The 26,995-nt window shown below is 32.9% G+C and overlaps 2 protein-coding genes across 2 annotated transcripts in view; one reads left to right on the forward strand and one right to left on the reverse strand.

The window, feature by feature from the left end:
- Nucleotides 1-3,580: 3,580 nt before the first annotated feature.
- Nucleotides 3,581-26,995, forward strand: part of LOC105777068 (uncharacterized) — a 30,868-nt gene continuing 7,453 nt past the window's right edge. Inside the window, exon 1 of the mRNA XM_012600126.2 lies at nt 3,581-3,766. Within this exon, the coding sequence (XP_012455580.1) occupies nt 3,730-3,766 (37 nt within the window). The 5' untranslated portion in view covers nt 3,581-3,729. The remainder of the gene's footprint in view (nt 3,767-26,995) is intronic.
- On the reverse strand, nt 6,664-7,604 carry LOC105784803 (dirigent protein 4). Its single transcript, XM_012610728.2, has one exon. It carries the CDS (start codon nt 7,485-7,487, stop codon nt 6,936-6,938), a length of 552 nt encoding a protein of 183 aa, XP_012466182.1. The 5' UTR covers nt 7,488-7,604; the 3' UTR covers nt 6,664-6,935.

Raw genomic sequence — 26,995 nt, forward strand, 5'->3', positions numbered from 1 at the left:
CTGTAGTTGTCAATCGGTTTCCTTCTGAGAATTCTCATGGTCAATCTCATGTAGGCTCCGATCGGATGGCTTCTGAGACTTCTCATCATGGTTTTTCATCTGCCAATTCACCTCGAATTTCTCCTGTGGTTGTTGAGTCACAAGTTGATGGGTCTCCTTCAAGTGTTCAGCATGAGACCAGTGTGGAGGTTCCACAAAATATGAATGTCCATCCCATGCAGACTTGTGCCAAAAGGGGATTTTTAAGCCAAAGGTGTTTGCTTCATGTTTAGAGGAGAAGGAACCGTTGACCATAATTGAGGCTTTTCAGAGTCCTGCTTAGACGAAAGCTGCTGAGGAGGAGTATCGAGCCTTACTGGCGAACCATACGTGGGATCTTATGCCATTACCAGCTGGTCGTAAAGTAGTTGGCTGCAAATGGATTTTCAAGCTCAAACGACATGCAGATGGGTCTATTGCGAGGCATAAAGGTCGACTTGTGGTTAAGGGGTACTTGCAAGAAGTTGGAATAGATTTCCACGAAACATTCAGCCCTGTGGTGAAGCCTACTACCATAAGAGTGGTCATTGCATTGGCAGTCTCTTTCAACTGGTCGCTTCGACAAGTTGACATAAATAATGCGTTCTTGAATGGAGACCTTCGAGAAGAGATCTATATGTTGCAGCCTCCAGGGTTTGAACAGCAAAACGCCAATGGTCAACAGCTAGTGTGTCGACTTCAAAAAGCCCTGTATGGTCTCAAACAGGCACTAAGGGCGTGGTTTCACAAGTTGCGAGAGTTTTTGGTCAATTTGCAGTTTAAAGCATCCAAAGCTGACAGCTCTTTGTTTATTCTACAGTCGGGCTCTCTGATGGTTTATGTGTTAGTTTACGTGGATGATATTATCATCACAGGGAATGATGACGTATTCATAAACGAGTTTGTTACTCAGCTAAATGAGAAGTTTTCCCTGAAAGATCTAGGCAAGCTGCATTATTTCTTAGGCATAGAAGTGAGTTATACTACTCAATGAGTGTTTCTTACTCAGAAAAAGTATGTTGCTGATCTTATTCAGAAAGCTTCTATGGATAAAACGAATGGTTTACCAACGCCTATGGTCATCACGAGCCGGTTGTCAGCCTATGAAGGAAGTCCTGTTGAGGATGGGCGTCAATACAGAAGTATTGTTGGTGCTCTCTAATACGTTGTCATCACTAGGCCTGACATAGCATATTCAGTGAATAAGGTTTGCCAGTTTATGCACAAACCTTTGGATCTGCACTTTAAGGCAGTAAAGAGAATTCTAAGGTATTTACAAGAAACTTTGGACTATGGGTTGAAATTCACCCGAACTTCAAGGTTTTTACTTGAGGGATATTCGGATGCCAGCTGGGGCTCAGATGTGGATGATCGGAGGTCAACATCGGGTTTTTGTGTGTTTCTGGGAGGGAATCCAATCTCTTGGAGTTCCAGGAAGCAGCAAGTTATTTCAAGATCAACAGTAGAAGCTGAGTACAGGACTGTGGCTCTTGTCACTGCCGAGGTTGTGTGGATTTGGGCGTTGCTGACTGAGTTGGGTATCTCAATACCAACGAAGGCTGTGTATGGTGCGACAGCTCAACAGCGGTTGCTGTTGCAGGAAATCCAGTCATGCACTCTAAGTTTAAGCATGTTGAAATGGACTTATTCTTCATCAGAGAGAAGGTTGCAGATGGAGTACTTCATGTAGGGCATATATCTGGGTCTGACCAGACTGCAGATATACTAACAAAGCCTCTGTCAGTAGGAATGTTCTCTAAGTTTTGCGATCGTCTGTGTGTTGTTAGTACTAGTGGGAAAAGTCTTCATTGAAAATAGAAAACTGTTGTGTACGGGGCATGTTAGGGATAATAGTAGTTACTGCTGTTAGTTAACAATTAGAGTTGTTAGTAATTTTTGTTACAGTAGGTTAGTCAGTTACTATCTCCTACATGTATTAAATATGTGAATGCTTCTTTGAAATAAATCAAGATAGTTTCCATTCTGGAAAACTAAGGTAGAGAGAACTTTAATACTAGACATTAAAGATAAAAAGGAGTTGTAAAATTTGGTACAATATGGGATAAAATAAATGATTGGAAAGTGCAAGAAAAAGCTAAAAAAAAACTAATAAAAGAAAATAAAGTCACGAAGAAGAACATGACAGCCAACCACCTCCTAAATCCCTTCACGATTATTTATTTATTTTCCTCTTTACTACATTATTATTTACTCAATCATTAATGAAATGCTTAAGGTATAGATTGACAAATTTTCTTATACTGATTTCTAATTTTTTTAGATCATATTGGTTCATAAGGTTAGCATCTTATACTGATTAGTCTTTAAAATGACATCATTTTTTTTTACATTTGTTGACACGTGGAAAAATATATAGATTCATCTTTAACCATTCTTTAACCATGTTTTAAAAACCTTAAAATTTTGAAAAAAATTAAAATTTGTTAAAAAATAAGAAATATATAAATGATAAAACTTCAAATATATATAAATTGAAATTGAAAATAAAAAGAATATATAAATTGAAAATAAAATAACAAAATTAGTTAAAAAGTCAAAAAATGTTTAAAATTCAAAATAAATAAATTTGGTTAGATTTTAGTAAATTACAGAAGTCGTAAAAATATAAAATTAAAATATTTTAAATATTAAAGAAATAAAATTGACCGTTTGACGTTTTTCAACTCTTTATCAGCGTCGGTCAATGCTGGTCAAGTTTGGTTAACTTCAGCCAATGCCCAATCAAATTTTTTATAATATTTTTAAAAAATTGAATATTTATATTTTTATATTTTTAATTTTATTTGTTATATATTTTTAGATTTTAGATTTTTATTTTTTAAGTTGAATTTTTATATATTTAGTTTTGAAGTTTTATAATTTATAATATCTCTTAAAAAATTTAAATTTTTTTAATCTTCTTTCAAAATTTTAAGTTTTTTTTTTTTAAATTTGTTAAGAATAATTAAAGATGAACTCATATATGTTCTCCTTATTTCTCCACGTATTGCCATCTACTTGTCCACGTAACAGATTCTTTAAAAACAAATTGTGTTAGGGTGAGTTTGGATCGGCAGTGCGTTTACCTGCGGTTAGTGTAAAAACAATGGTGGCGGTGAGATTAGATGCTGTAGTAATACTGTAGCGTGAGACAAAAAGTAAGCTAAACACACCGCACCGCACCCAATCGCCCATCCAAACCCACCCTTAGTGTAAGGATGAATTTGTGTAATGCATGCCAACCTTAGGGCCAATATGATTAAAAAAACATTTAGGGGTTAATGGTTGCCGAGTTCAAAGGGAAATCTATATATTAATCCTTAAAAAACTAAAGGTTAACAATAGGAATGGATTTGGTGTTAATCATAGGGATCGATTTGAGTAACAAATGCCTACCTTAGGAATCAATGTGATAAAAAAAATTTAGGTGCCAACTTGAGAAAAGTGCAAAGTTTAGGCGTTAATCTATATATTAAGCCTTGAACAAATCACTTGTGTTTTTTTTTTCTCTTTTAAGAATTTAATTGAAGTCACCGGAGAATCACAGGCTTTATCACCGGAACACATTTCGTCTCCTGTTCTCTCTTCTCAGACAAACTTTGACTTCAAATCAAATTTCAATCAACAAGAATTTGCTTTGAAAACATAAAGAAAATACCTTTTTTGGGTTTCGAAAATAGTGAGATTTTGGGCTTTTAGAAGAAAAGTGGGATGGGCTGTGCTGGATCGACGCCGGCCAAAGGAGACGGTGAGTCTATTTTACTTTGTTTTTTCTTCTGGTTTTTCTTGTTTGGTTGCTGAGAAAATCGTCGGGAAAGTTGGAAGCTTGAAAAACAATGACAACATCTTTGATTTATTTGAGCTCTAGAAAACTTTGGAGTTAAGCTAGTTAAATGGTATATTGAACAAGTAAAGTTTCTGATATTTCCTAAGCAGCTAAAAGGCTTCCGCTTGAATTTCTTTTTATTTTTAAAATTTTTGTTTCAATTTATAGTGTTTTTTCGTTCATTTTAAGAGATAGATAGCATTTTGGTTATTCAATTGTGTGATAATTATAGTCTCTTTGTTTTGTTTTTTTTTTCCTATGGATGATATAAAACAAAACAAACCATAATGTTGGAGCAATGATTGAAATATCTATCATCTATATATTCATTTAACAGCTAAAAGATTGAAATTTCTGACTTATTGCTTTTCATAGTATAAAAATGTTGTTATAGACTGAAAAAGAGAAAGTAGAAGAAAATGGGGCTAAATTTGGGATGTTGATTTGAATGTTCTATTATTAGTACTCAATTTGTTTTCCAAATGTTTCTGAAAATTTTCTAATGTGTTCCATTTAGCTTTTTCAATAAAGAAAACTTGCATTTTTGGAGTTGCAAGCAACTACATTGTTAATTTATTTATTAGTATTTTTCTATTGTATCGAGATTCAATAGTTGAAAGTTTGGAGATTGATGATCAAATTATGAAAAAGAAAAAGGACTAATGCCTTGGCTGCATGAAATGGGCTATGTAATTATATGTTCATTCATGCTATTGTCATATGTATGACAATGGATCAGTTTAGCACAATTCATAATCATATAGGAAACTTTATTTTCAGTCCAAAGATGGTCTCACATTGCGTAGAGAAGGGATAGTGGATGCTAGGATTCTAATCCGGGACTTGCTGAATGCCTCTTAAGCATGGCTATATAAACTGGTAGAGTTAAGTGCTGGATTCTTATCACGTAGGAAACTTTTTCCTAGTTTGAGCTCCAAGCATGCTATCTTCAAAAGAAGTAGTGCTTGAGTGTTTGGGTGGTTAGTTTCTTTTTACCATCCGCTAACCAACTTACTACCTCTTTCTGGCAAACATGCTGTATGAAATCATGCTTTTAGATTTGCATTCGAAGTGTATGTGTAGTAAATGATATAGTGAACTCTTTTGTCTCTGATAGGGAATGTGAAACAGATCCGGAAGCCAAAGCCCTGGAAACATCCTCAGCCGATAACCAAGTCTCAACTTGAGCAGATGCGTGAAGAGTTTTGGGACACTGCACCTTCCTAAATTATTCTTCCAACGGCTCCAAAACTCTCTTAAAAGATGAGGATAAGAATAATCATTTTTTACACTTTAAACTTTTCCATATGATTAGTTAAAGAAGTGAAGAATCCTAGCCAAACACCAACTTTTGTTTTCTCAAACATGCCACTGCTTTGAAGGCTGGAAAAACCAATCATCCATGAGGCTGAAACATCCCAAACGACCTAAGCAAAAATTTTATGTTTGTTCTAACAGAACATGGAACGAGCAAGTAAAAAAACCGAACAATCTCCCCCTCAACATTTTTGAAAAAACCCTATAAAAAATGATTAGCACACAATCCAAATAAGTTAAATATCAGGAGAATTAAAATATGTCTTCTCCTAAGAGGTAAAACCATGCTCGATCATACACTCCCCTTTCAATATGTTTGTTCATCATATAATCAACTAAGCATGCACCAAGGTCATAAATAAATAGTACATCAAGCACTTGCTACAAATCTTCTTCCCTTTCCAAGTGGTACTTTTTATATCATCTCAACAAATAAAATATCAAGTTACCAACCATAAATTTAGCACAATACATTGCACATAATTCTTAATATGATGTATCCCAAGATCTACTCTCAAGTCATTAAATATAATACCATATTTTCACCCAAACTTACAAAGCATGGACCGATTCCATTATCACAAACTGAACACCAATTTGACTGCCTATAAAAAGGATATTAATTTGACAGAGTATACAGATGATGCGAATTTGTCATCTTAAATTTACGACGTTAATTTTACTCGGTTTTAGGATTCAGTATTTGACACCTTCCCTAATTTATCAACATTAATAAAAATGTTCAATTGAATTGGAGTGGTTGTAGTTGCTTCGGCAACGTATATGACATCCCAATTTGACCCGACAATCGGGTCATGTAAAGGGGTGTTGCAATAATTACTTGTGTAATTACTCCAATTCTCACCCTCCCATAAGAATTGAAAAGTATAATTGGGGTGCTCCAATTACACTCAATTTAATGGGATACACAAATTACAATGGTTACTCAAAGATGGCCACCATTATGTAATTACAAACAACTATACCAAAATTCAATGACTAGATGACTTTTCAAACACTACCTAAAAATTTGTTTTATTTAAAATAAAATATTATTTTTTCGATTATGTTGAATTAATTAAAACCTGAAAATTTAAGTAAAAATTTTTAAAATCATGTATATTTATATGAAAATTTTATGTATTAGTAATATTTTATTAATGAAATAAAATTTAGAGAAGAAAAATTTTCAGATCTTATTAATTAAGAAAATTTTGACTAAAGATATATTAATATTGTTATGATTTTATAGACATAATCAATGTAAAGTTTTGATTAAATTTTAATGAAAATTAACTATAAATGACTTTTTCCACTTAGATATGTCAACACTTGTAAAATAATTTTTCCACATTGAATTGTTACCTAATTCAAGACTATACCTTGTAATATACTACAATGTATTTATATATTGCATAATTGTAAATATTACATATAAAACATCACATGGACGAATTTAAACTTGTTTGATTATAATATATTTAAATTTGAAATGATTAGAATTTACGAAAATTTAAATTTTTTTTAATGAATTATAAGAAGGGGTATAGCCCTAACAATATCACGATTAGTGTAACTTAAATCTAAGTCACACCTGAGATGGTAACATCCTGACCATCAGATCAACACGCAACTTTGACGCAACTTTGACAAAAAGTCAATTTTGAAAAACAGTTTAACTTGGGAGAATCTAAACCAAACATAATCAGAAATAATGGGAATTTAAATGCAACCGTACTCCACCTCATGAGCACCCACCCCCCTTTTACAACCTCTAGTAATGAATAACAGTTACATTAAGCTCCGCAATTGTAGTGGTGTCATTACGTGAGAAATCCTTAAGTTGTGCAAACCCTTTGGCCATCCTAAATTTTCCTCTCCCTCCGACCACCGAAAGCTCACGTACCGTCACTGTTGTCGGATTCCTTGAAAACATGCTTATAGAGCTGCCGTTGAACTTACCCGTGATAAATCCAAAGTCCCAGTACCAGAGCAGGTTTGTTGTATTTGTATCGGCTATGAGGATCCCAAGCCCCTGAGCATTTCCGATCACCTCTGCGTTATCCTCAGGACCAATCTTTAAGATATCATCAAGGGCAAATATGGTGCTAAATGGCACTGATGAATTGTTATCGCTGCTTGTGATATTAGCCTGAGCTATCACGGCCACCGTAGGGTTGCTGCCGCTGAGAAACTCATGCAAAAAAAAGTGGAGATTGGTGACTTTCGCCTCCTCGGGATCATATGGCAAGCTTTCTGTGTAGTATTGGCTCTGCACTGATACGCTGAAGAGATGGAGGATTAGAATCCAAGTCAATCTTTTCATTCTCTATGCTCTGATAATTGTCGATGTAATTTTCAACAAAAACTCCGCTGAGAAAAATAGATATCTGTCACTGTTAAGAGGAAATAAGATTGAGCCAAGGATAATTGGTTTTACGCTTTGGCCAAAATAAATAGGAAATTTGGGAAACTTATGATCATAATTAAATATTAATTAATTAATTATATCATTTTTTTTTTAAATTTTATTATAAAATTTACAAATCGTATGAAGGCTGCTGTATGTGCCCCAATCGGGATCAAAATCAAATAAAACATTGAATTTTAAAATTACAATTTATAGAAAGCAGGCGGCTTAGTTGCTCAGCAACAATAAAATCATAATATATACGAAATTTTAATTAATTAAATGTCATACTTTATTTTGTTGAGTAAATTTATATGTAGAATTTGTAAATCAAGTATTGATTTATCTGTCTATAAGAAAAATATTAATTTGACTTAAAGTTAAAGTCTTGCCTCTACCTCATCTTTTTTTTTCCCCTAGAGTGCTAATTAAATGTAATGCTTTTATTTTGTTGAATAAATTTATATGTAGAATTTGTAAACAAGTATTAATTTTTCTATCTATAAGAAAAATGTTAATTTGACTGAATTTAATGTCTTGCCTCTACTTTCTCTCTTTCCCTTCTAGAATGCAAGTTAGTCATTTCTTTGGGCATGTTATTGTCTTGTTAGTCGAGTTTCCCATGGATCTTTAGAGCCTTTAAGTACAGGATAAAGAAAAGTCTGAATTGATTTTAGATTTAAGGAGTTTGTGGTGGATGTAGATTGCCAAGCTTTTGAAGTGGTTGACTAAGTGTTAAGCAAAAGTGGTCATTTCCATCATTATTGTGATCATTTGTAATTCGTCATATTTGAAGTTAGCAAGTTTTGAAACAAAATCTTTTGGCTTTGAATAATGTTAATATTGTGGAAATATGTAAGCCTAAATTTGAAGAACAATCCATTTGAAGCAACTTACCTTGAAGATTAGATTGGATAGGATCAAGTAATCGAGGCCCTTGGATTGTGGAGATTAGATCAAGATAATATTGAAGACAACATCAAAGAACATATCTCCAATAGTTAACTTTACATTATATTGTATCTTGCTATTTTATAGCTATTGTTTATAGAGATTGGATTGTAATTGACCTCTAGTATGTTAGGAAGTCTCAAAATTCTATATATTCAAGAGGCTTGTATACACTTATGTACTGAGTAATGAGAGCACCTAATTGTTCATCTATGAATGTATATTAAGTGTAGCGACCTAAAAATTGGGCACAGGCGCTGGTCGAAGTAATTATTGAAAACTTGAAAAATCGAATCTCGATTTTATTTGAAAAAGGAGTCGCCACCGATCTTTTTTCCTAGGTGTGATCGGACACCTAATAAATTCTCTTTTTAGAAAAAAAATTTATTTTTTTTAAATTTTTCTAAAAAAGAGGTAATTTTAGGTCTACGTGAAAATCCAGAGAAAATTAGAGTTCGGGAGTCGGTTACGCGCTAGGAAGGTATTAGCACCCTCGCAACGCCCAAAATTGGTATCTCGTTAAACGCGCGTTGTCTTAATTTTCAAAATATAAGTTCAATTTAATAGTTAATTACGATCCAATCAAAATACGAATTTTTTTTAAAAACACGAAGATTTTTGAAACAATTATTTTCTTTGAAAAACACGAAAAATTTTTAAAACACGAGAAATTTAGAGACACAAAAATTCTTAAAAACATGAAAATTTTTGAAAACACAACAATTTTGAAACACGCGAATTTTTTTTTTGAAAACCAGATTTTTTTTTGAAACGCGAAAATTTGTGAAACACGAGAATTATTGAAAACACATAGATTTTTGAAAACACGAAAATTTTTGAAACACAAAAGTTTTTAGAAAACACGAAAAATTTTTTGATCATTGGAATTTTTGAAAACACGAGGATTTTTGAAACACGAAATTTTTTGAAAACACGAAATTTTTGAAAGCACAAAAAATTTTTGAAACACGTAAAATTTTTGAAATACCGGAATTTTTTTTAACACAAATTTTTCAATTTTTTATTAAGCACGTATCGTATTTAACACGGACCGATGATATTCACTCAACATAGCAATGAAATCAACGAAATAGTGTTAAATCGATTCATTTCCTTATTATTATTTTTTTGGAAACGCAAATATTTTTTGAAACACGAGAATTTTTTTTGAAGACACGAAAATTTCGAAGCACGAGATTTTTTTTTTGAAAACACGAATTTTTTGAATATTTACAATTTTTAAAAGGGCGTATCGTATTTAACATAAACCGGTGATATTCACCCAACATAGAGATGAAATCGACGATTTAATGTTAAATCGATTTGTTGCCTCATTTATTAAAAATATTAAAAATTAAATTAAATTAAATTAAAAATATAAATACAAAAAATATAAAAATACATAAATTACTAATAACATTAAAATGAAATAGCATAAAAATACGAACATTAAATTAAAAGTGAAATAAACAAAATTACCGAAAAAATCCGAAACACGAGTTTGGTCGAACGGGTTACTCAAATTGAACCTTTTTTTCTTTTTCTTCCCTTTTTTCTTTTTTTTTCCTTTTTTCTTTTTCTTTCTTTTTCTTTTTCTGCTGAGCTGGCCTGTTGGGCTGCTGGCTTGGGCCTGGCCTGCTGGTGTGGGTGGCCTGCTACCGCACTGGGCCTGGGGGCCTGCTGGGCCTGCTGCTGAGCTGGGCCTGCACTTGGGCTGCTAAAAATGGCCTGCTGCTTTTTTTCTTTTTCTGCTTTGTTTTTTTTTGGGCCGGCCTGCTACTGTTGGGCCTGCTCCGGGCTGTTGGGTTGGGCGTGGGTCAGTCGGGTCGGGACGGATTCAGGTCGGGTCGGCCCGATTTAAAAAAATTATTTTCTTTTTTCTTTTTTCTTTTTTTCTTTCTTTTCTTCTTTCTTTCTTTTCTTCTTTCTTTCTTTTCCAATCAGCCCCCCCTTTCGTGTTGCTTTCGTCGACGGCGACATACTTCCCACCGACAGCCGGAGGTGGCGCGCACGGTGGTCTTCCCTTTCCCCCTTTTTCTCTTTTTTCTTCTTTTTTTTTCTTTTTGCTTGCTTGTTTTTTTTTTTTTATTTCTTGCCTCTTGGTTGTCTTGCTAGGTATTGGGGCGGCGGGGAGTGCGGTGGTGGGCGCGGTGGCTTGAGCACTATGGCGGCGGTGTCCCTTTTTGCTGCTGTTTTTGCTCTTTTTTTGGCTCAAAATTTGTTTCTTTTTTCTTTTTTTGCTTCCTTCCTTCTTGCTTCCTTCCAATTGGGGGTTTAAAACCCCTTTTAAATTGATTGTTCTTCTATTTTTTTTGCAGGTTGCAGGTGGCTAGGGAGGGGTAGGCCGGCACCGCCGTTGCAGGCGCAAGTGGTGCTGGTTGCTGTCAGAAGGACCAAAATGTAAATGCAGTAAAAGTTTTGGGGCCAAAACATAATTTTGAGAAAGTTATGGGTCAAAATGTAATTTCGATAAAGTTTAGGGGTTGAAATGTAATTTCAAAAAATTTAGGGGTCAAAATACATTTTTTTTAAAACACAAAATTTGTCCCGGACAAAATTCAGTGATTACATTAAGAGTGCATTTGAGAGAGTAAACAAGTTGTGTTTATTATCTAAGTTCTTCAGGGGAAAACTTAGAGGTGAATGGTTTAGGTCTTTAGATACAAAAGTGAGATTTCTATACCAACGGCATGATAGAAATTGGATAACTTGTTGTGTTGAGGATTAAAGATAGTAAATTTACTTAGCTAGACTCTGCGGATATAAGAAAATCGAACTATCTAAACAATAATTTGTGTCTTTTGATTACTCTATTTTTCAATTTGTTCATTGTAGTATCAAAAAAAATGGTCACTACAACTAAGCACTTCCATTCAAACACTTAGTTTCTAAGCAATTAGCAACTGTTTAATTCAACAATTAGTATCAGAGCTATCTGCTTAACATAACTATTGGTGTTTCTTAGTGTTGCAAAATTCTAGATATGGAAGGATTTTCAATTACTCCCCCTTATGTAGGATGGTGTCAACTATGCCTATTAGAAGGTAAGGATAAATGCCTACATTAAGTTTACTGATGAGAAGGCTTAGCACTCCGCACTTATTAGATGGCAACCACCTATGATCAAAACTAGATCGGGAGATTAAATCAATAATGACAATTTTTTAAAATTTTAACATTTTTACAAATTGATACATGGGTTAGTTAAATCAAGTTCTTATGACTTTAAATCTATAAAAGTTTTAAAAAAAAGAGTTAAAATTTATACCTAAATCAGTTATTTTTAAATGTACAATTATCACAACCTCCATTTTATTTAAAATGGATGAACTAAGAATTTTAAATTAGTTATAATTATTTTAAAATGTGAATTTAATAATATGATAAAAATAAATGGTATTATCATCGCTTTAAAATTTTTCCAAACTCATATATATATGTAATACCGAAAATTTCTACAATAAGGAAAGTAAGACAATATCTACGATATAGTAAAATAAGGAAATAAAGTGCTAAAAGGGGTAATTTTGAGTTACGGCAATATTGGGAAGTATATTATAACATATTAATTCAAGAAAGGATTAAATCTTAAAAGTAAGAAAAGTTTTGTTACCCAAGAGTAAATACTAAAAAGTTGAGGGGTTAAAGTGTAAATATGAAAAAGTTGAAGGACCAATGGTGTAAATATTTTAAGGGTGGAATAATCTAGGAACTAAGAAAAATGGATGGATTGAGACCAAATTGAAAAAGGTGAAGAAGTTTGAGGGACTAAATCACAATTTTACCAAATTAAATGATGACTCAAGGATGGAATTTTAAAAGATCATAAAGGGCAAAATGGTCAATTAGAAGAGAGAGAAATCTAGAAGATAATGATGATGTTGGAGATATTTTAGATTAATAAATAAATAAATATTAGTTTATTAATATTTTAATTTGAATTTTTTAAATGATATTATTTTATTATTATTAGTTTATTTAGTATATATATGTGGAAAGAAGGATGAAAAACATTCATCCCCACCATTTTTGCATGCATTAACGTGAGAAGAAGAGAAGAAGAAAGAAAGCTTTGTTTTCTTTACAATTTGGTCCTTTCACCAAAAATCTACCATTTTCACTTAGAAATCAAAGAAATTTCCATAGCCACCAAGAGAGAAAATTGACAAGTAGACTATGGGGAGCTAGAATATCAAGTTAGATTCAAGAAATAGAGGCTGGAGGAGAGAGAAAATCAAGTAAAAGATTGAAATCAATAGTACAAGGTAAGAACATCAATACTTCAATATATTTTTAAGTTTGATATTATTGAAAAAGCATGGAATTAATGTTATAGTAGAGTTTTCTTATGTAAGGTCTTATGTTCTTGATATATTAGTGAAGAGAAATAAGTGAAAGTGATGAGAAATATTATAGAGAAAGGGAATAAGGAAGTTATAAACTTAGTCATTAACATTTTGCACTAAAACAGTTTTGGACAACAGCAGTAGGTTAAATTTTAAAAATCACCATAAATTGTGGAAATGAAATTAGAGGATGAAAAAAATATTAAATTAAAGCTTACCGAGTATAGTTTCTCATAGAAGAAACGGTGTAAGTAATGGAATTGTAAATCATGAGATATAATAGATTTTGTGAGACAAGGTCAGAATGATTTCGGGTTCCCCTGTTCTGACTTTGGAAAATCATAAAAAATTGGAGAAAAATAATTAGTGGTTAAAATTTACATGATTAAAATCCTTAATGGGTCTATTTTTAATACAAACAAATGGGAACATCATCTGAATTCCGTATGATGAGATAATTAATTTTTAGTGAAGAAGGGTCGAAACTGTCAGATAGCAGAACAGGGATGACTTTAAAGAATAAACTATACTTATTAGCTAAACTAAAAATTCTGAAAATTTTATGGTAAGAAGATATATGAGTCTAGTTTCAGAGAAAATTAACGGATCTCAATTTGGAGTTCTGTATCTCAAGATATAAATAATTTAGTGACTATGACTCAAGTGGACAGCTTTGAATGAATATAAATAAATGTGAAATTATAGATAATGTTACATAAAAACATGTTATATATATTAAGGATGTGGAATGGAGAGGAGGAGGAGGAAAATATATGATTATTCAACTAGCATGAGTTTTTATTAAAATGACCAATTTATATGTTTCAGGGACTAAATTGAACAAATGTGAAAATTTAAGGGTAAATTTGTAAAAATGTCAAAAAGTGATCAAATTGCATGAAATGAATTGTTTTATTATTTAAATTAGTAAATTGAAGGAAATATTAATTTATATCAAGATTGGATGGAAATTGAGAAAATAGAAATTTTCCAAAATGTCCCTGGATTTTGGTATTTTCGCAATTTAGCCGGTAAGTTCGTATGAACTATATTCTGTATAATTTTAATTAAAGTGAATGTTATTTGATGATGAATATTATATAGATATGTGTTTTATTATTGAAATTGAATTATATTTGGTAATATGTACAATTATTAGATGTAGTGAGATGATTATCGAAAGCTTGATTGTGGTTAGTAGGAAATGTTGTATTATTTAAAAGCATGTTAATAATTTGAAAGTTTTAATTATTAATGGAATTTTACAACTCGGTTCAATACGTTTACAAGTGCATGTATTCTGGTAATGCCTCGTACTCTATTCCGATATCGAATATGGGTAAGGGGTGTTACAATATGTGTGTGTGGGGGGTCTATAGAGCCCACAACTAGAAGTGTTGTACACAGACAAAATCATCGTTTGACAAAGTTACGACTAAGCGAGATGAGAGAGAGGAAGCCTACTCCAATGAAATACAAATAAAATCTATTTAACTTTTATTATATTTTAAGATGTATAGATAATTATATATGTCACTGTTTTAATTTTATTATAATAATTAGAAATTATATTAATATTGTTGTATGGGCTGAAAAAGTCCTCGGTTTGCACTACATTCCACTATTGATGTATGTATTATGGATGGAACAATAAAACTTTGTGTGAAGCCATTTAAAAACAGTCTCGCCTTATCTTTTGTTGGAACAAAATCTAAATAGAATTAAGAGAGTTTGTAAAATAAATTTAAAGTGCAAGTGAGTCAAAGAGATAAGTAACGAGAGAATTGACACACAATATTTGTAAATATAGTTTAGATTCCCAAATCTTACATTTGAGGAGCTGCACTCAAAGAATAATTTTATTTGCCAATTGTTCGGATTACCTATTCGCTCAAGCTCAATCTACCCTTATACAAATAAGTAATTGAAACCTAAATCTCTAAACATGGAGTGTTATCCCAAACGACTTTCCAAGACATGTCGATCAACAGCCTATTAATAGGCTCTCCAACGTGATCAGCAACCAGTGTTGTAATAGCTTGAAATACTCCTTTAAAGGTTGAGATTATCACATTAATGATCTTAATATTTATCACATAAAAACCTTCATAAATTATTCTTTCAACAGCTCCAAAACTCTCTTAAAAGATAAGGATAAGAAAAATCATTTTTTACGCTTTAAACTTTTCAATATGATTAGTTAAAGAAGTGAAGAATCCTAGCCAAACACCAACTTTTGTTTTCTCAAACATGTCACTGCTTTGAAGGCTGGAAAAACCAATCATCTATGAGGCTGAAACATCCCAAACATTTGTTGGTTAAAGAATAATTACTTGTAATTATATTAAAAATAAATAATAATATAATATATTATCTCAAAATTTACAAATAGTTTTAATAAAATAAAATTTTAAAATATATATTAAAATTAAATCGGAGGAGTTCTGAAAAATCCCCTCTGAAAAATACTAACAAAAATTTTACCGATTGATTTATAGTTCGATTGGCATGGGTTTTGAGTGTGCTGAAGCGCATTATCCTCTTATTTATGGATTAGAGAAGAATTATGGGTAATTCTAAGTATTGTACTAACAAAAATTTAAGTTCTCTAATATATTTATCCCAATAAATGAAATTATTTCCATAGCTTTGAAAAGTTTAATTCCAGAAATAAATTAATTTCCATCACTTTCAAAAGTTTAAAGCAAATAAAATCCGCCCACATACGGTACCTTGTATGCAATGGATGATCCCCTCACTATGGAGTCTGAACCAACATCCACGCTCATCGGAAATTCTCAAGGGCTCTACTTAGATTTAAGTCGAGAACGTACTCAATTTACTGCAATCATTTATGCGGATTTTGCGTTTACCACTGGCAGGTTCAACGGAAGCTCCTTCAGTTTGTTCTCACGCTTTTCCGCCGCAGATGCTCCTAGCACAATTCGTGAAATGGCAATAGTGGGAGGGAGAGGTGCGTTTAGGACGGCCACAGGGTTTGCCCTCTTGCGAGTCACTTGGAGCAACACGATGGGGGATGCTATTGTCGAGTTCAATGTTACTTTGTACCATTACTAAACCCAATTGCAGAATACTGAAATTTAATAAATAAGCGAAATAAAATAGTATATCCCTAAGGCTTATATTTAATGTACTGTTTAAAGATTCTTGTAATAATTATATAAATATAATTAAAAAATAATTATAATTTTATCATTGTTGAGTGGTTATTTTTCTCTCTCCTCTCTTGAGGGTCCATTTCCATTTTATAAAATAACATTTTTTGATGTGACGTACTAGATTTAAATAGGTTCTATGCTTGTCAACATATATCCTCCTCTAGGATCAACACGCATCCTCTTAACATGAGTTCGCCATCACGCTAACGAACTGTGTGCTAGCGAAGCTTTCAGAGAATTGTGTGATACGCGAATTATATAATCATAAGCAATAATCGATTAGATCGATTTTAATCGAATAGCAGGTCGAATCAAGACAGATGGTGATTAACACTATGACAATCATCTTTAATCTTCATCACTTAATATAATTGTCGTACAACATTTTGATTTAATTCTTATCGAAATTAAATCCTTTAAAATGAAAACTATAGGTAGCTATTTTTCTTATTCTCTTTGCAGTCCAATTTTGTTAAAAGTAATCAATTAAAGGTTTCACAGAACTCTATTTATATAATTTGCAATTTGGGAAATTTGTGGATTATTCTAAACTCTTTGTTAAAGGCCCTTGGGTAACTGATTCACCATGATTTGCAAGTTGTAATTGCAAGCAGTATTTGACTTTATTAGGAGGCAGTTTCATGTTACCCTGTAAAACCATCTAAATACCAATTATATGTGATGAAGACAATTGATTATAATTTTTTTGGCCGTAACAATTGAATTGCATCTTCCTAAAAACGTGCCTCAAAATTCCATGACACATATAAAAAGACAAAAGCAAAAACACCTCTCACAAATTAAAAATTGAATTAAGATTGAAATAAATGAACGATACATTCATTCGTCATTAATATAAAAATAACGATAACGGTAAAATTAAATATTGCAATAATATTATAGCGCGAGGCTGAACATACCGCATCAGATTGCTTATTAAAACCCTAAGTCTCTAAATCAAAAGCCCCATCGCAATTAATTTTGATCCATCCTTCCAGAGGCTTGGACCAAGCAACTTTGGACAACTTCTCCTATTGCAATTGTCTGTCATTAACAATTCTCTGAGCATCCATAAACTCCTTAGATGCAAATAGGATGCGCCGTATAGTACAGTGAATATCAAATATTCTTGCCTTCCATCCAGAATTCACAACCAAGTTTCAAAAAAATCCAACAGGTATACAAAATTCTAATCATTAACACCTTGTTCTGATCCCAACAACTAACCTAGACTGGACTGATTTAGATATCAACCTAGATAGGACATCAACTACAAACAAATAAAGGTAAGGAGATAATAGATTTCCCTGCCTCAGACCTCTAGATAGTAGTCCAACCATGTACAAGTGTAAGATCAGTGGGTACAAATTAATAATTTTGAGAAAATAAGATAAGAAAAATGAAAATTTAAGATATAAAATCAGATTTGTAATATGAGAGTTTTTGCAAAAATGAAGTCTTAATTCTAAAAATTCTAAAAATTTAGTTCTCAAACTTTACATAAATTATCATTTTTAGTATATATTTATTTATAAATTTTGTAATTTACAATTATTTTTTAAGAATTTTAAATATGTTGGTTATAATCTTTTAGGAGTAATGGATACCAAACTCATGTCATCTATTAACTTAGATCTACCTTGTAGACAATGGTCGATTACAACACCCTATAGATGTTTTAGGACTGCATTTTCTTGTGTAGTCTTCGCCTGCTTAGCACCTTTGTGTACATAATTCACAATTCTATTTTGACAAAAGTAGATGCATTCAAGTCCTTCCATACAACTAGATACACTTAATCACGACCCCTCCCATCACTATTTGTTATGTTTCGGATAAATAGAAATTTCTTCTTCTTTAAACTAGGATAATATCTAAGAGTAATTTAAGAACTAGCAATTCCATATCTTCAGTCAAACAATATGTTTCGATTTTTAGTGAAAAGTCAAAAAATTGTTTAAAATTCAAAATAAATAAAATTGGTTCGATTTTTAGTAAATTACAAGAAATTGTAAAATATAAAATTAAAATATTTTAAATATTAAAGAAATAAAATTGACCATTTGACGTTTGTCAACTCCTTGTTAGCGTCGGTTAATGTTAGTTAAGTTTGGTTAACTTAAATTAACACCCAATCAAATTCTTTTATAATATTTTTAAAAATTGACTATTTTTATATTTTTAATTTTTTGTTATATATTTTAGATTTTAAATTTTTTATTTTTGTAAGTTGAATTTTTAAAGAGTAAACTTTTAAATGCTAAATTTTAACTTTAATTTTTTATTTTCAATTTTATATATTCAGTTTTTGGAGTTTTATCATTTATAATATTTTTAAAAATTTAAAATTTATTAATTTTTTAAAAAATTTTAATGTTTTTTTAAAATTTGTTAAGAATAATTAAAGATGAATCCACTTATGCTCTCCTTATTTCTCCAACGTGTCGCCCCCTACTTGTCCACGTAACAGATTCTCCAAAAACAAAGTGTGTTAATGTAGGGATGAATTTGTGTAATGCATGCCAACCTTAGGGCCAATATGATTAGAAAAAACATTTAGGGGTTAATGGTTACTATATATTAATCCTTAAAAAACTAAAGGTTAACAATAGGAATGGATTTGGTGTTAATCATATGGATCGATTTGAGTAACAAATGCCAACCTTAGGAATCAATGTGATAAAAAAATATTAGGTGCCAATTTGAGAAAAGTGCAAAGTTTAGGGGCAAATCTATATATTAAACCTTGAACAAATCACTTGTGTTTTTTTTTCTTGTACAGCCCAATTTTGCCTACTACCCAAACCTCAACCCACCTAAACACTAACCCAACACTCATGACCCAAACATCAGCCCAAATAAATTAAAACCCTAATGGCCCAACAAGCCCAAAACCTAAACTATTTTCAGCAAAAAAAAAAAGAAGAACAAAAACCCTAGCCGCCGCTCCCTATCCCTAGCTTCAGCCACCAACCTCTCGCCATCGACGCCATGACTCTCTGCCACCAACTCCTCTGACACCTGCAAGGAAGAAAACACGCAAAGAACGGTAGCAAATAGTAGCAACAAAAGCAAAAAAAAACATTGTAACAAAATGGCTATAAAAGCCATTCGAAAATGTAAAAATGGAGGATTTTTCTTTTTCCTTTTCGGCAAAAAGCCGAGTTTACTGTAGAATAAGAAGAGTTTTCTCTTCTTTCGTTTGCTACGAACGTTTGAAATAAAGAACAAAAGCAAGTTTAAAAGTTTTTTTTTCTCAGATTCGCATTTTTTTATCTCTTATGTTTTATTTATTTTAGATATCAATAATATAAAATAAAAGAGAGAAAAAGGAGAAGAAAATCTCACTTGTGCCACGCCGGAGGAGGAGGAGACGAGCGGTCTCTCCTCATTTTCGGATCTTGGACTCATCTTTCTCGACGTTCCACCTTGGATCTATGGTCTAGAGGCAATCGGCTTCAAAAGGGACCGAAAAGATCTGATTTTGTGCCTCGACCACCGTCTTGTGATGGTATTTGACTGACGACGACGACGATGATCGGCCAAAGAGGGACCGAGAGAGAGAGATGGAGAGCTCCTTTCTTTTTTTTTGAGAAAATGTTTTTAAAACTGTTTTTTTTTTTGTTTATTTTGCTATTTATATAAGAAATGAAACGGCACCGTTTTGGCCCTCCATGACCCGCGCGATGACCCGACCCAGGGGGAGGATCCGCGTGTTTTCTTTGAACGGTATAATTCACGCGCAATCCTCTGACTCTGCAGCGCGCTACAATCAGGCCCCTTTTCGTTATTTTCTTTTATTTTTAATCTAGCCCCATAAATTTATTTTTGTATCACTTTAATCCATCGCAGTGCTGCGTTTTGGGAGTCTTAGTTTATTTACTCTTTTGGTCCCTCTCCTTTTGGCGCTTGTTGCAATCTAATCCTTTTATTTTAAATTTGCCCAATATTTTCATTATTAGTTCGATTTAGTCCGCATTTTAATACTTTCATTATTTTAGTTAATTATTTCAACGTTATTATTTTTAATATTATTAATTATTGTTAGCTTTATTTTCCTTTTTATGTATTTGCTATTATTATATTAATATATTAATTAGTTTTATTTTATTTCCAGCTTTATTTTTAATAAATGTATATTTTATATATATATTTTAACATACTTACATACTTACCTTTTTGTGATACCTATTTTTATAATTTATTTTGCATGTATACATATACTTTTAATATATACATATATATGTCAGTATGCGTTTTTTAATTTTTATAAATATACATATATATACCTACCTTTATATTTTTATATATTTTAACTTTATACGCATATATTGGTACATATACATACTCATATTTTTATATAGTTTATAATTTGTATACATATACTTATATCTACATACATATTTTCTAAATTTTATAAGTATATAATTATATGTACATATGTTTTTATATTTTATATTACATATACACGTGAATACAATCACATAATATATTTATGCGTACATAGTTTTTTTTATAAATATATAAAATATACATATATACATACTTTTATATATACATGTTTTTATATATTTCTATGATTTTATGTATATACACACATATATATCTTTTTATTCTTTATTTTTATAGTTTTTATACATGTACACATGTCTTTTATTGTTTTATAATTTTGTTAATCTTGTTCGTTTATTTATGTACATGTTTGTTATTGTTTTTCTTGCTTTAGTTTTTGTCTGTTTATCATTCGTTATGATGCCTGTATGATTATTTTTAGTCTTATTATTTATTTATCCTCTGCTTTGCTCGTGTTATTTTTACTTATATCACCATCATTGTTATTCCATTACACCCATTTTTATTTAGATTTCAAAAAAAGAAATTTTAATAATATAAGTAATACTCGGTATTTCAGATTTTCGAGAGAATCGAGCCCTAACGTATTGGGTTCCGACTTTCTTCGTTGAACTTAAATAATCGAGATTACTCTTTTAAAAAATGATAAAAAGCTTGTTATCGAGAATTCAATATGTTGTGTCCTAACATATTGGATGTGACACGTTGTTTTCTCGAGACGAGGATTTTTTGAAATAAATGCAATATTCAATGTTTAATATTTTGAGAAATTGTGCCCTAACTTATTGGGTTGCGATTTCTTCATTTGGTTTAAATAATTGAATATTATTTTAAACTTTATTACATGAACATTTTCAAATTCAAGTTTTAAACGATATCGGGAATTAAAAAAGGATCGTGTCCTAACTTACTGGTCGTGATCCCTTTTCTAATCCAAGATAGTTAAATATTTTTTAAACAAAAAAGTATTTTTCATTCGCGTATCGGGAATTCGAGACATTATGTCCTAACTTACTGGATGTGATTCACTTTCTCGAATAACGTGAAATATGCCCCTTTTCTTGAAAATTTTCAACGTTTTAATACAAGGATCGTATTTTTAAAATTATTCTAAGTTCTCAATTTTCAACATTAAGACATTAAGTAATCAACTAGGTACCAATTTTGGGCGTATTGAGGGTGCTAATCCTTCCTCGTGCGTAACCGACTCCCGAACCCGTTTTTCTGAATTTCGTGGACCAAAATTGTTGTTTTAATAAAATCAAACCGTTTATTAAAAACAACCACTTTTCGAGGTGATCCAATCACACCTCATAAAAAAAAGATTGGTGGCGACTCTCGTTTCATTTTTCAAAACCCAAGTCGACCCCGTTTTCGTCAAAAAAATGGTGTCAACAGCTTGGCGACTCCACTGGGGACTTTAAATAAGAGAGTCAAGCCACGAGTTGATTATTTCTTGTCTTTTTGTCGAAAGTTGAAAATGTGATTTAAATATACGATCCTCTCATTGCATTTCATTTGTTTTGAGTTATAGTTTTCATCATGTTTAGTATTTTAAATTTTTATATCTCTGCACATTGCATTGCATGACCGTTGGTCATACCTTTTTAAGTGGGAGTGAGAAGCTAGTCCTTCGTGAGGTTTTCACCTCCGTGCAGGATAGCGGATCACTTTCGGGATACATCCGTACCTATGTCTTCGTGAGATTTTCATCTCCGTGCAGCTATAGGGAAATGTATTCCCCTGAATCGAACTCGGTCTATATGAGCCTATAATGGGTGAAGATCGAGGAATCTGTTGGTTCGGGTACCCTTACTTTAGAGCCAAACCTCATGTAGTGAACCTTAGGAGCCCACCCTAGGTACAACCACTTCGAACCCCTAGTATTCACCTGAATAGGTTTTCTATTTATTCTTGCTTGCTTTTGCTTTGTACTAACTTGTTTCTTTTTTTTGTTATGATTGCATTGCATTTTCATCATAAAAAGAGGTGTTGATTCATGTTCGGTTGTTAAATAGAGAGCTTGTCATAAGAAAATGGGTTTCTTGATAAAGTGGATAATAATACGATTGTTCGACTATGGTGCAAGAAAACGAGATAAGAGAAGGATGATAGTTTAATGGAGGACTACGCGACCATTGCTCCGTTACCCGAGAATTCAAGATGACAAAGATTATTCGAGAGCCGCTGAACTTTCTTAAAGAGAAGCCAACGAGCGTCACGAGGATGAGTGATTAACGAGTCGCGGCCCAGACTAAGCAAAAGGGAGATAGAAGAGACGTCCTTTTGAAGAGTTCGTGAGATTTATCTTAACATGCGAATGAAGAAAAGGATCGTTTTCTTGGAATATAAGGGCAAAACCGTATATATATATCCGCTTTATATAAAGAGATTTGTTTTCTAGTAAAGTTCTTCTAATAGAATTGAACCAAAAATCAACGTCTCTTTTTTGCATTCATTTCATGCATTGCATAGCGTCATGCGCATTAAGGGCCATTAAAAGACCTTAATTGAGTAAAATTATTTCATCTAATTTGGAAAACCAACATTCTTGTGATACCCGAATAGGAACAAAAGGACATGGGCCAAATATTGGAAAAACTTGAACAACTCCAAAGGGGGACAAGACCAACTACAACTGCAAATACAAGAGCGGTTAGCTAAGGTCCAACAAGATAGAGTTCTGTGAAGGGGTCAAAAAAATGTCATACAACTGAAAATGGACCTTGTTAGATATCCACTCTTATAAATTTGGGAGCGTTCTAAGCAATTGAACTACAGAAGAAATCCTTGTAGTTTTTAGAGCTTATTTATAGTAATGTTCAGAACACTTTTGTTGTTTTTAGCCTAAAAGTGATAGAAATTCCTTTGTGAAATAGGCTAATGTCTGAACGTTATTATTCTAATAAAATACATCTTTGCATTCCTTTTTGAGCCAATATTCTTTCATTCTTTTTGAATAATTATTTCTTATTATTTCATTCTTTTGGATTTTCTTCCACATCATTCATTCATTCATAATTATATTGAATAAATAATTATTCATAAATTTATACATTCTTTTATATATTCTTTGGTACTTATTATGAGTCCCCAGATATCAAAGACATGAATGACACTGCTACAGACTCAGATTTTCCTCTTGAATGAGGCATGTGTTTAGATGGATCTCATGACTTTGGAAATGACATAGACCGTAGCTTATCTCTGGACTTGATGAGGAGGGTAGAATAAGAAGATAGACAGATCTTACCTCACAAGGAATCATTAGAAATTGTGAGCTTGGTGAATATTAGAATTAACTTGACCGCAAAGATGAAGCAAGACCTTGTTGAGTTACCTCTAGAGTTCAAAGATGTCTGATCATACCAGGATATGCCCGAATTAATCGCTGATAATGAAATCTACACAGTAGCACGTTTTCAGAAATTTGCAGTGAACGATGCGATTCTTCGTCAGGGCAAATGCCTCTCTCGTTGACTCAGCATAGCTTTGCCCATTTAAAGTCGAGCTTCCATCTCTTCAAGTTCTATGGGATTTTATCCTGATTAACGAGGAAGATCAAAAGATTTCTGTTGTAGTTTCACCCCAGAAGGCTCTATAAATGAAATCCGATCAAAGAAGATCCTTCAAAAGGGATAACAAGGACTTGCCTAACCTTATGAGTTCAGATTCCATAAAAAAAAAGAAAAAAGAGGGAAAAAAAGAAAAATCAAAGTCAAAAGAAAAAAAGAAAAAATCAATCAAAGTCAAAAATAAGAGAAAAAGAAAAAAAGAGAAAAAGAAAAGAAAAATGAGAGGTTAAGGCGAAAACCCGCAAAGGGCATCTTAGGCCAAAGGGGGTTTGAGTTGAAAACCCGAAGGGCGGCTCAAATATTGATTAGAATGGGGCATGAAGTGATCAAATTAGAGGCATGTGGTGATCTTACTATACCTGAAAGGGTAAGGCGACATCTTGGGGCATCGACAAAGTCCTGTAGATCTCCTAAACACATGGTCTTCAGAAAGTTTGTACAGAGAAATTCAAGCTGCGATATCTGGGGCACCTAGTTTTTATACTATTTATATATTGAATTTGTTGTTCTTGGAATGCTTCATTCTTTTTCAAGATACGTGTTCTAACCAATTCCTCTTTTATTCTGACTACCTTTGATAATTTATTCCTTTCGAGCTATGCTCAGAACCAACTTTATTCTTATCCATTGTTATAACCCTTTTTGCAAGCATGTTGCATTGGAATAGTGATTAATGGACAAATATTACTTTTACAATGGAAGTTTTGCATATTACTCTAAAAGTTTCTAAATAATATAGGAACCTGAAACAGGACTATTGTTTAGAAAACACCAAGTTTAAAGGGTGAAATATCTAAGAAGGAAGAGTCTAAATAAAGTCTATCCTTTCAGATTTTGTTGTCAAAAAAAGAAGAAGAAAAAAACCTTGATTGAACAAAATGACAAGATGCCGTGTTGGTGGCCAAGTTTCAATGAATAAACAAGCAATGATCACCAAGTGATAAGGAAAGGTTTTCTCGGAGAAAAATTTTGCAATTGTGCATGAGCATTTGGTATGACACCTAGGAATGAGGTAAAGGACCAAAGAGCTTCACATTCTGTATCCTTGAATTGCGATAGGAGAAGATTGAGAAAGGCTAGATCTTTCTACCCTTGGGTTACAGCGGGAGAAAGATGGTTCAAATTTTTCATCCAGAGGATTGAACTTGGAGGTTTACAGTGGGGGCAATCTGATTAAGTGTTTCGCTGGATATGCCAGCCGAGCAAGAAGGTGTTGTAACACGTCAGTGATAAAACAATGAGCAATAACAACTCAAACATTAAAAATGGATCATTCTCATGACATTCTGCATTCACGAAAATATCATTCATACACATCTAGTTAGGAAATTTTGATTCATCTTAATCATAACACCCGAAACACTAGGCATAAATAGGTCCATCAAATGGATCATATAGGTCATGTTCCCCAAAGAACAGATCAATGAAGATGGCAGATCTTATTTTTCTGAACTGACAGAGAAGCAGATCGAAGAAACCATAGTTTGCAGCAATTAAAAGATTGAGGCCACAACGACGAATCTTACTTTCTCAAGCGGTGCAGTGGAACAGATTGAAGCTACAATGGTGAATCTCACTTCCCCGCGTTACAATTAAAAAATTGAAGCTACAACGGCGAATCTTCTTTCCCCGACATTGCAATTCAAAAGATTGAAGCCACAACGGTGAATCTTACTTCTCAGGCGATGCAGCGGAACAGATTGAAGCTACGACGGCGAATCTTACTTCCCTGACATTACAATTCAAAAGATTGAAGCTACAACGATGAATCTTACTTCCCAGGCGATGTAGCGGAAAAGATTGAAGCTACGACAGTGAATCTCACCTCCCCAACATTGCAATTCAAAAGATTGAAGCTACAACGGCGAATCTTACTTTCTAGGCGGTGCAGCGGAATAAATTGAAGCTACAACGACGAATCTCACTTCCCCGACATTGCAATTCAAAAGATTGAAGCTACAACGGTGAATCTTACTTTCCAGGCGGTGCAGCGGAATAGATTGAAGCTACAACGGTGAATCTTCTTTCCCCGACATTGCAATTTAAAAGATTGAAGCCACAACGGTGAATCTTACTTCTTAGGCGATGCAGCGGAACAGATTGAAGCTACGACGGCGAATCTTGCTTCCCCGACATTACAATTCAAAAGATTGAAGCTACAACGGTGAATCTTACTTTCCAGGCGATGCAGCGGAAAAGATTGAAGCTACGACAGTGAATCTCACCTCCCCGACATTGCAATTCAAAATATTGAAGCTACAATGACGAATCTTACTTTCTAGGCGGTGCAGCGGAACAGATTGAAGCTACAACGGTGAATCTCACTTCCCCGACACTGCAATTCAAAAGATTGAAGCTACAACGGTGAATCTTACTTTCCAGGCAGTGCAGCGGAATAGATTGAAGCTACAACGGCGAATCTTCTTTCCCCGACATTGCAATTCAAAAGATTGAAGCCACAACGGCGAAGCTTACTTCTTAGGCGATGCAGCAGAACAAATTGAAGCTAAGACGGCAAATCTTGCTTCCCCAACATTGCAATTCAAAAGATTGAAGCTACAACGGCGAATCTTACTTCCCAGACGATGCAGCGGAAAAGATTGAAGTTACGACAGTGAATCTCACCTCCCCGACATTGCAATTCAAAAGATTGAAGCTACAACGACGAATCTTACTTTCTAGGCGGTGCAGCGGAACAGATTGAAGCTACAACGACAAATCTCACTTCCCCGACATTGCAATTCAAAAGATTGAAGCTACAACGGTGAATCTTACTTTCCAGGCAGTGCAGCGGAATAGATTGAAGCTACAACGGCGAATCTTCTTTCCCTGACATTGCAATTCAAAAGATTGAAGCCACAACGGCGAATCTTACTTCTTAGGCAATGCAGCAGAACAGATTTAAGCTACGACGGCAAATCTTGCTTCCCCAACATTGCAATTCAAAATATTGAAGCTACAACGGCGAATCTTACTTCCCAGGCGATGTAGCGGAAAAGATTGAAGCTACGACAGTGAAT

This window comes from Gossypium raimondii, chromosome 1 (assembly GCF_025698545.1).
Source record: "Gossypium raimondii isolate GPD5lz chromosome 1, ASM2569854v1, whole genome shotgun sequence".
Lineage (NCBI taxonomy): Eukaryota > Viridiplantae > Streptophyta > Magnoliopsida > Malvales > Malvaceae > Gossypium > Gossypium raimondii.

Bases quoted from the DNA above. Each gene is read 5' to 3' on its own strand.
- LOC105784803 (XM_012610728.2), bottom strand. From the start codon at position 7,487: ATGAAAAGATTGACTTGGATTCTAATCCTCCATCTCTTCAGCGTATCA.